Source organism: Bombyx mori, chromosome 7 (genome assembly GCF_030269925.1).
Source record: "Bombyx mori chromosome 7, ASM3026992v2".
In the NCBI taxonomy this organism is placed as follows: Eukaryota; Metazoa; Arthropoda; class Insecta; order Lepidoptera; family Bombycidae; genus Bombyx; species Bombyx mori.
In genome coordinates this window covers 1,451,664-1,462,665 of record NC_085113.1, presented here as the reverse complement: position 1 = coordinate 1,462,665, position 11,002 = coordinate 1,451,664, and the positions used below count along the sequence as shown (strand labels likewise).

At 45.5% G+C, this 11,002-nt stretch overlaps 1 protein-coding gene across 2 annotated transcripts; it reads left to right on the top strand.

The window, feature by feature from the left end:
- Nucleotides 1–5,917: 5,917 nt before the first annotated feature.
- On the top strand, nucleotides 5,918–10,357 carry LOC100862795 (trypsin-like serine protease). Of its 2 annotated transcripts, none has more exons than XM_012697582.4 (4): nucleotides 5,918–6,246; nucleotides 6,690–6,858; nucleotides 8,442–8,697; nucleotides 10,012–10,357. In XM_012697582.4, the coding sequence occupies exons 1-4, from the start codon at nucleotides 6,210–6,212 to the stop codon at nucleotides 10,309–10,311; spliced, it is 762 nt and encodes a 253-aa protein (XP_012553036.1). In that variant the 5' UTR covers nucleotides 5,918–6,209; the 3' UTR covers nucleotides 10,312–10,357.
- The last annotated feature ends 645 nt before the right edge of the window (nucleotides 10,358–11,002 follow it).

Sequence of the window (11,002 nt, the reverse complement as noted above, 5' to 3'; positions counted from 1 at the left end):
CAGTGCGGGGCGGCCGTGCAGGAAGCCGCTTTATGGCCTGGCTGGCCGCAGCGGAAACACAGACCACTGCGGTCAACCGAGCTGGTGCACCTGGCGAGGCCGTGTCCGGTACTAAAGCACCGAAGGCATCGCCAGGCACGCGGTTCTTGGAGACGCACGTGGGCCGCTATCCAGCCCACGCGCAGTCTCCCCGGATCCCCCGTCGATCTTCCCGGCGGAGGAGTGGCTAAGAAGGTGGCCGCCTCCACAGGGCAGCGCGCCCACGCCGACCTGGCCCCGGAGTACCCTGAGCGGAGTTCACCCACGGTCACGCTCTCCGGGGCACATCCACCTTGGGCGGCTATCGCGGCTGCCACCTCCTCCCTGGTGGCGCAATCGTCCAGGCCGGTGATCCTAATCTCAGCCATCCTCACCGGCCTGTGCACGCGCACGTCTTCCTCCGGCAGTGCCACGCGGAGCGTCGCTACTAGTTTGTCTGCGATGCCAGAACTATTGGCACCGGGACACTCCAGCAGCTTCGCCCCATTGGCGGTATGCCGGAAGCGCAGACCCTCCTCCGCCCCGATTTCTTCCAAATTTACGGCCGCGCGCGCCCGGGCCATCACCTCATCATAGGTGAGGCCCTTTTCGGCGGCGGCCGGCAGCAACGTCACTACGACGGCAGCCGACCGCGCTGCGCGCGGCTTCTTCCTTTCTCTTTTCTTCTTGCTGGCGGCCGGTGCTCTACCCTCGCGAGGAGCAGCCATGGCCACCAGCGCTATATTTTGTGTTGCGTTGATCGGCGCTCGACCCCTTCGGGGAGCTGCCAGAGTTGCTGTCTGTCCCTTTACTCTATTTCCCTTCTTCACCACTTCCGTCCAGCCCTCGTCCATGTTTGACGGAGGAGGAGGAAGGGAACGAGACTGTGGTTGGGATCGCGGAGCACCCGCAGCCCTACTGTTCTGGTTTCGGCCTCCAAGCTGTACCACCCTCGCGGAGGGAGTAAAGGCAGAGGTCGGCCGAGTGGATTGGTCGCGCGGGGCGGCTGCGGCTTTTGGCGCCAGGACGCAGACTCCGGAATCAACTGAGGAGCGGAGCATCTCCTCAAGGCTGGCAAAGTGCTTTCCGACCTCTACTGCCACCGCCCGCGAAATGCAGGCCACCATTTCCTCTTTGCTTGGGAGGGAATTGTTCACCTCCCGCATACCAGCAGCCACGTAGTGTGGACTCTGTGGCCCCACGGCACGCGGGGCCGAAAGAGACGGCTCTGTAGATCTGGGCCGCGGCAGTGCCGGCCACTCGTCCACCATCCTCGCCAGTGGCGAACGGATGTCCTCCGTTTGTGCTGGCGCAGGCCGTTGCACTCCTCTCTGCCCGGATGCAGGGGCGGCCGATATCCGGGGAGGCAGCGCAGGCCTTAACTCAACCCTCCGCGGGGGGCGAGAAAGCGCAGACGTAGGTGCTCGAGGAATAGAGGCCACAGGGGTGGGCACTGGCATGGGTGCCGGCACACTCTTCGCGGCCCGCGAGGGCACGTCGGTGTCCATCGCCTCTGCGAGGGGCCCAGAGCGTGTCAGCGCAGGCATTGGCGACAGGGGGGTCCCTCCCCGTAAGGCCGGGGAGTCCCCCGGGATGTTACTCTCCCTGGGGTCAAGCTGCGCGACGAGACCTTTTTTATCCCCTTCCCGGCTCGCCACCAAGTTATACAGCTTAGACATAGTGGGGATCAGCCTCGTCTTAACCATAGCGGCTCCTTCTCGAAGCCTTTTTCGGTAGCTGCTGCCTGGCTCGGCGCCCTTGGCAGCCACGGTCGACAGCAACTTGCCCAGATTCACCAGCGCAAGGTCAAGGTCGCGGAATGTTTCATCCCCGCTAGCCAGGGATGCGGCCGACGTCGATATAGACTCCACCGACGTCGCCGGTGACACCGCGCCCCTCCTCCTTACTGGTGCCCACTGGGGAGCAGGCATCATATCTTCCGACGTGGCAGGCCCCGAAACCACCGGAACCACCTCCTCGACAGCCATCGTCTTTTCCGGCACCTCGATGCTGGAGGATGACGCGCCGCCATCGTCGGAAGTTTGTAATGGGGTCTTCTTTCGCCTCCTCTTTTTCCCCGCCGATGATCTGGTGGGGTTGATCGCACCCGAGTCGCTGGCGAGCGCAGAGCGCATCGAGCCGGCGATCGGGGAACGCCTCGGTTCGACGGGAATTCCGCTGCCCGTCGCACAGCCTCCTTCATCCTGGCAATTGTTGCCCCCCCCAGAATACGTGGGGCAGCGTGCTTCCACTGGGGTGGAAGCACGGAGGGATTCTCCGCCCGACTCGCGGGCGGTACCCTCCTGGGGTACTAACTTTTCACAATTGGCCATATTCATGTGTTCCTTTTTTATTAACCAGGGGTTTGGTCCCCTGGGATCAATGACACCCTCGGGACTGGAAACCCTCCAGCCATACATCCCATCGCCGGGTGTCGAGCTTGGGATTGGGGCATTTTTGAAGAGGTTTGCATCCTCGTGGCTCCGACCAGTAAAGGCAGGAGCCCCCGTTCCCCATGACTGGGGTTTACGGTCGCGGCGTCCACACAGATTCCTCTGCACGCGATTTTAGGGACGCACGCTTAAGCCCCACCGCCACGACAAGGCGGAACTACGTTCGGTGGGGAGCGCTATGACATACAGGAGAACATGAAATAGAATTAGCGGAGAGTTTCGGCTGCCCTGACGTACATCGACATGATCGTCTGCTTGAAAAAGTAATAATTTTCAATATTTCTTGAGATAACTAATACAGGATATATTGAAGAAATGAATGATATTATGATGTAGAACTGTAGGCGTTGTTAGCTCTGTCCATTAAGCCTACTTATGTAAATCCTGGCAAATAATACGCACAGAAGCGAGACTATTTCGCTTTGAATGTGAATCCATGTACGGAATTCATAACTATGGACAATCAACTGACTATATAAATTCGCTTTTTTTTGGACAATCACTGACCCCGGTTTTGCTATTTTGTGTATAGGGCAGAAACAAATTTTCTCTTTTTTATTTCTTATTTGACTACTTATTGTGGTATACAGTTCTAGAGTTTGGGACGATGGGCGTTTCGCTCTCGATTTTATTCAGATTTAAATAAACAAATTAGTAAGTTTATTTAGCTTCTGTTCATCATCTACGAAAGCATACGGCTCTTAGGATTGGAAATTGATCGCTCTGATTTCATCTCCTTCTTCTTATGTCTCATGATGAGAGTCACATTGTTTTGTTACGATTAGAAGACTTAACTAAAACACAATAATCATGCTAATATTAACGTATTGAAATGAAATTGAATAAAATGACTGCGGATAATGCCCTGATGGGCTGAACTAATTTGGCACAGAACGACACTTTCAGGTTTTCATATTTTGGCGTCTGGCTAACAAGCCCTAAAGCCATTGGTGACGATTGTCGATGATAGGATGTCACTAATCCGTTTCGTTGAAAAAAAAAACACTTAGTAATCTTCCTACTATCTTCTTGAAGGATTAACTGTAAATACCCGTGTAAGATTGTGTAAAGGCAATAATTATTTTAATGCATGCAGGTGTTCAATATCAAGGTTGGATCGTTTGATTCTTTTTGATGAATTAACGTTTCGGCAAACGATTCCTAACTCATTATACCTTAGAATAAAAGTTTTAGATGATAATAGTATTACAATCAGTCACCAGCGAAAGCCAGAAGCGTTTTTTTTATATATGATAAACGGAAACCCGAATCCACATACCACCTAGCGTTAAATTGTTACCGAAATCCATAAAAATCGCAATTTGAATACCGCTACACATCTTGAGACATGTGCTCCAAATCTCAATCGAATATTATAATGGCTATCCCAGTCTTTAAACCGAAAGGCATGGCTTGGTGGGCGAAACACCCCGGATTGTAGTACCTACCCATGCGGACTTTTAATACGATCTTACGATCATAAGATCTTTTACATGAGTATCCATTAAAAAAAATGAAAAATGCCGCACGCCAACAAACTAATAATGAAAAACTTCAAGTCACACTTGAATGTACATATATTTACTACACGAAATAAAATAATAAGACTTTCCATTCATTATCAGCTTTAAAACAATTACACATCTAAGTCTGTAATTGCCTTTTAATCAAAATGGATGTGTGGATTTTATGTCTGCGCAATATATTTTTTGAGACTGTTTTTTACCTATTGGGCCGTGGTCACCACTTACTAATGCCAATTTTCACAAAAGTCAATTGTGTAGTATGGCGACCGTCTCAATCATACATTAAGCCGGAACGCATTGTTGGTTTGCGACAAAAAGAATGATGTTACGTACCCGTGTGGATTAACACCGTGTTTAAAACTAAATTATAATCTTTGCCGGTTTTGACTTTTGTTAGACGATGCTATTCCTTCATAGTCGAAATAGTTATTGCACGTGTGCTAAGTATCTATTTGATTAGAAAGTTGGTATTTGCATGTGGGATTCGAGCATCGGCACAGTTCCTTCGATAAGAGTACATTGTCCTTTAGGCCACATCAACTTCAATGAACTGATTATGGAGAGACGTCAACATCTTGAAAAAATAATGAATGTGATTGCCGTGATAATATTCTCCAGCCTTTTTGATTATTTCATACGAATCTCCGCCTTAAAATCAGGATCGTAATAGCAAAGATGCTGGTACAGGCAGCCAAAGTCTTTCCTAGAATCCACGTGTAAAAAGTTTTAAATTATAATATTGCAACTTTTTTCAAAAACATACTTATAAATCGATAAAATTAACGATCCGAGTTCTAATTTCAGACCAAAACAACATCACAACAATTTATGATGTGATAAATAAATAAATAAAATGGCTTCAATCTTTATCAGTGGTTACAAATAAAATTTAAAGGAGTCTTATCGGAGATTACTGGCTGTAAATAGGACAAAGTGCATCAAAAAGTCCTCGAACTTTACCAGAAAATTGTACTCTGTTGGTTTGGGCAATTGATGCGAACTGGTGTGTTAAAATCATTCCTAAAACGGTAGGGAAAGATGTAGAGTTCTTGTCAAATATGGAATTACGTAGTATGGGTAGGCCTCCCACAAGATAGACCGACGACCTATTGAGGTTCGCGGAGATCCGCTGGATCCGTTGTCAACGCAGGACCGATCTTTGTGGCGAAGATTGGGGGAGGCCTATGTCCACCAGTGTGTGGGCTGATAAAAAAGAAAATTGAATGACGTGGATCGATAAAAGAAACTGATGATAGAGCGAACTGTAATGCGCAGGAGTAGACACCGCATTCCTGCCTACTTCTGCCACGAAGCATTATGCCGATCCGATTGGAAGGGCATCATTACACCTCAAGTCTCAAGTTTTTTTTTTTTTTTTAATTGCTTATGTGGGTGGACGAACTCACAGCCCACCTGGTGTTAAGTGGTTACTGGAGCCCATTGACATCTACAACGTAAATACGCCACCCACCTTGAGATATAAGTTCTAAGATCTCAGTATAGTTACAACGGCTACCCCACCCTTCGAACTGAAACGCATTACTGCTTCACGGCGGAAATAGGCAGGGTGGTGGTACCTACCCGTGCGGACTCCCAAGGGGTCCTACCACCAGTAATTACGCAAATTATAATTTTGCGGGTTTGATTTTTATTACACGATGTTATTCCTTCACCGTGGAAGTCAATCGTGAACATCTGTTGAGTACGTATTTCATTACAAAATTGGTACCCGCATGCGGGATTCGAACACCGGTGCATCGCTACACACGAATGCACCGGACGTCTTATCCATTAGGCCACGACGACTTCAAAGCTGTGTGCCGGAAATCATGTTGTTGGCCTCTCCTAACCACTTAGCACCAGATTGCCTATGAGAACGTTGGCCTATATAAGCAATAAAAATATTCAAATAAATAACAAAACAATAACATCTAACACTAACATAATTATCTAAACAATAACATAATTATCGTGATTATAATTATTACGGCTCGATACTCCGTGAATTATTTTCGTTTTATTCTTTCCGACGTTACGAACACTTCGCAGTTTCTATGGTCACGAATGACTAACGTGTTATTCGTCGGCCTATGAGTATTGATAAATATCCTCAATAAAGATAGTTTATCAAAGGAAACAAAGTTTACTGAAAAGAATAAAAGCAGGAACCGGTATATTATGCATGTTGTAGTCGTTTTTGTCTCGCATCGCAATGGCCTACCTCGCTTTTACCCTAACCTTGCTCGCAGGTACTTGTGGTTTTTTAATCGCTTTAGCCCACGAATTCGGAAAGCTCATCGTGACTGAACACTTCCTCTTTGTAAATTAAGCTTCGAAAGCTTTATTGCAATTCGCTCTGTACATCTAAAAACTTATTGACCACGTAAGCAGTTGCTGAGGACATATTGGATTAAGTATATGTCTTTCAAGTAGTCAAGTATGCCGGACCCTATACTTGTTCGATGTTTATGAAAAAAGTGATTATCTTGCCCTTAAAATAGGTACGCAGATTTGCTTTGCCCTACGAGTAGGCAGAATGGTCGTACCAAATCATGTTATCTTGTACCAGTACTTATGTCTTGGTTCATCTAACCCTAATCTCAGATCTTAATATTTCCGTTTATTTAATAATAGTTAATTATGTTTATATTTAGAGGTACCTTTGGTAAATCATGGAACTTGATATTTATAGCAGCTAGCTGCATCTCAGCCAACAACCTTGGCACTAGAGTGCCTATCAGTGACCGCCCCAGTTTGGCTCAAGTTGAAGTCGCCCTGGGCAACGTTTGGATCCAGCAGTGTGCTGGTGCCGTACTCACCAACTTCCATATCCTGTCTGTTGCCACTTGTTTCTCTGGAGCGTAAGCATCTTGAAATTGTTTTACTAATTAGTACAAAGTGTTCTACTAACGTTTATCTTATGAAACGAACTCTCAAATTGTTGTATTTAATATAACTAGAGGACCCGCAGTAGTCGAAATTCGACTATAATTAATTAGAATTGTAAGTTTGTACACTATTATGATTGTACTTTATACTTCTATAATCACAAATTTCGCCAAGACGTAAAAAATATTAACAAAGACAAACAATATTTAATCTCAATTTGACAACAGACGTCAAGAACAAAAGTTTGACAATAAATAGTTTGCATGCGTGTGTGCCTCAAATACATGGTATGTAGTGTGTGTAATGTTTTCTTTATTGATTTAATGTATCTTTTATGCATTATTTAAAAAAAATATTAGTATTGTGCACTTCTTCTCTATATTCTCTATAAGTGTGGAAAATTTCATACTCCTCCGTCCGCGCAATTTTCGTAAAAAGGGATACAAAGTTTTTGCTTCACGTATTAATATATAGATAACGGCTGCCCTTACACTTCAAATCGAAACGCGTCAATATATTGGTATAGCAATAGGATGATATCAAGCTATTTGAAGTCGTCGTGGCCTATCGGATAAGACGTCCGGTGCGTTCGTGTTAAGCGATGCACCGGTGTTCGAATCTCAGGCGGGTACCAATTTTTCTAATGAAATACGTACACAACAAATGTTCACGATTAATTTCCACGGTGAAGGAATAACATCGTGTAATAAAAATGAAACCCGCAAAATTATAATTTGCGTTATTACTGGTGGTAGGACCTCTTGTGAGTCCGCGCGGGGTCCTATTTCTGCCGTGAAGCAGTAATGCGTTTCGGTTTGAAGGGTGGGGCAGCCGTTGTAACTATACTTGAGACTTTAGAACTTATATCTCAAGGTGGGTGGCGCATTTACATTGTGGATGTCTATGGGCCAGTAACCACTTAACACCAGGTGGGCTGTGAGCTCGTCCACACATGTAAGCATAAAAAAAAGCGAAAATTAAGGTAGGAATATAAGAGAGTCGTATAAAATATAAAAGAGGGTCACAATCTAAAAGAAAAAAAAGTTAGATAGACAGAAAAGTAAGATAGATAGGTCCCAAAGCACGCAGTCCCACGAGACGGTTGGACCAAATACGATCTTCTCCGAACCTCAACTTCCATAATGCCCTTGAATGCTCATGAAGCCTAAGGATCGCAGCAGATGGAGGGAAATCCTCCGGGAGAAACTGATGCAGCGGGAGAGTCACGGCCCTCAGTAATGAGGAACATAAATGATTGCTCATTGCAACATAAATGCTTGCTTTCACTCTGCGAAACATCGTGCCAAATGGCGTCGCGTCGCGGGAGCATCGGTATCACCGGATTTGACTGATGCATGACCACGACCACTCTATCAAAAGTGTACGACTAAGAAGAAGAATAAGAGAGATTTGTCTGGAATGCGGAAAGGGTTCTACTGCAGACAAAGGGGCTGGAGAGGAAGAGAGGGTCGAATTGAAAACTTAGTATGGTGTTCTAGCTTTCTTGAATTACTACTTCGGGGTCTGTGATTTAAAATGTTTAATTCTTTTGCAGCTTCTACCGGCCCGATACTCGTCGTATTCGTCTCGGTTCTGACATACGAAATGAAGGCGGCTTGATCGTGAATGTGTTACTTGCCAATAACCATCACTCATTCGATCCCACGAATATGGCCAGCGATATTTCCGTTGTCCGTCTTAGTTCAGCAATCACCCTTGGTGGTAATATACAACAAGCCTCAGTCATCCTTCAAGGAGTACATGTGCCCCCTCGCTTAAGCGTCGAGCTCATCGGTTGGGGAAACACTCCGGTAAGTTTCTGACTTTCTATGTAACTTTTGTATACGGCTTATTTCACATTCAGAATATGTTGTGGCATAAGAGGTATCATAGTTTTCCTCGCAAATCGAGGAAAAGAGGAGCTAGTTATTCTAGTTTTACCCTTATTAGTGCGCGAGCTCACGGGTTCAGCCTGTAACAATTTAGCAAAAACAGTGCTTCGTTGAATTTTACCACCCGATCGGTATCACGAGACAAGGTCCGGCAAGAATCAATGGATTGTGTCTTGGGTTAAGATGCACGTCAACGATAACAGTGACTGGTGCTGGGAATGCCTTAAGGCAGCGACAGTAGATACAGGAGATCATGGATCATCAGGAGGCAACATGTCTAGAGCAACGGCAGCCGTTCGTCGTTATACTGGTGTTAGACAGTATTATAAACTCAGGTATGACAGCAGTCCTACGGAACGGTTGTGGAAAAGCAACCGGATGGCGGTGTATCATGCTTCCGATTCGGGTGGTTTCGATCTTCTGAAACATCAACGGCGTCGCCTGGGGTGGCCTAAGAGGCTGCCGTACCCTGACGGTCGGCGTAAGCTCATCGACCGAGCCGGCCGAGCGTCCTTGGGGTGAGCTTTGCGAGTCTGATTGTAGTGTTGGCCGTGGTAGCCCCTCTACATTATACGAATTCTATCTCGGATTGGAATCGAACGTCGGGCGAGAGTGCAGTGAAGTTTTGTAGTGGGTGGGCCTTTTTACCGTCTCAGTCCCATTTATTGCACCATATAGCATCCTTAAGCGCGGGAATCACGGGAACAACGTAGGACATTCGGAACCTGGCAAAAAAATTTATTGGTAATGGTCGTTCCTATTCATGCCACGAAGTCGTTATATATTCTGACTTGAAGGAAGGAACAGCCATACCGTGACTTCAAAAGGATTTGGCTTGATTTCACAATCAGTAATAGATATAATGTTTTTGTTTTCACGTCCTACGTAGAGCAAATATAACATCTTCCCGGATACTAAAAAATAGTTTCTTTTATAGTTTTAAGTATGGCCACATGTCTGACGGTGAAGGCCACATGTCTGAAGCACTCCTTTGAAATGCCAAAAGAAATATCATAATAAGAACGTTTTTCAATTCATATATATGTCTGAATAGTTTGACTGTCTATTACATTAGATGAGGAGATGAGCACAGCCAACTTAGTGAAATGTATGCATTTCCACGCTGACACCCATCTTAAGACACGTGATCGAAGACTTTATTGTACTGTACAGCTGTCTCGCTCTTCACACAGCATAAATAGGCGATTTTTAAACTTAAATTATCGTTTCCAGCAAGGAGGTGCAGTTACCGACGATAACCTATACGGTCTGAGCCTCACCACAGTAGACCGATACACCTGTAGGAGCAAATACGAAGACAGGGAAGTTACCAATACAATGCTTTGCTTTGGCTTACCCAGGGAGGGCGGTCGTGACTTTTTTACCCGTGACGTTGGTGCTCCCGTTTTCTATCAGAACGCTTTGATCAGTCTAATATCCTTCGGGGAATCTGATGCTAATAACGAGTACCCTCTGGTCGGTACCGGCATCAGCGATTACACGAACTGGATTATCGAAAACGCTGCTTCATAAGAGCTACATGAAAATATCATTTCAAATAAATTATTTAATTAACAAAGTTGTTTTTTCTTAGTATCAAAAAAATTATGAATGACTTTTTTGAAAGTTAAGGAGCAAGCGCAAGAGGGTGACGTGGATACAATTTGTGTGGGACGTATGTACTCGTAACAGCGTGGTACCCTACGATTACTACTACTACTACTTCTACTACTACTACTACTACTACCACTACTACTACTACTACCACCACTACTACTACACTACTGCTGCTGCTACTACTACTACTATTACTACTGCTATTACTACTACTGCTACTACTACTACTGCTACTACTACTACTGCTACTACTACTACTACTACTACTATTACTACTACTACTACTATAAACTACGTAGTTTAGATGATAGATTACATTAGGAATACTAAATCAGGACACGTAGATCATCAGATCATCTTTGTGGAAAGGTGAGGGGAACCTAACGTCGTTTCTAGATTATGTCAGGTTTCTGTCTGAAATCAAAGCGTGTCTGGTCGCTGAGGTTAGTGACCTACCCTTTCTTTACTAGTTTAGTTTCTTAAAGCTCGCTATAGCTTTTTCACGTAATTATCTTTCCTAGTGAGTAGCGGCCACTCAGATCAACTTGCGTGGGCGAAGTCACGGGCACAGCTAGTTTAACATAAATACACTAATGATTTGAATTGA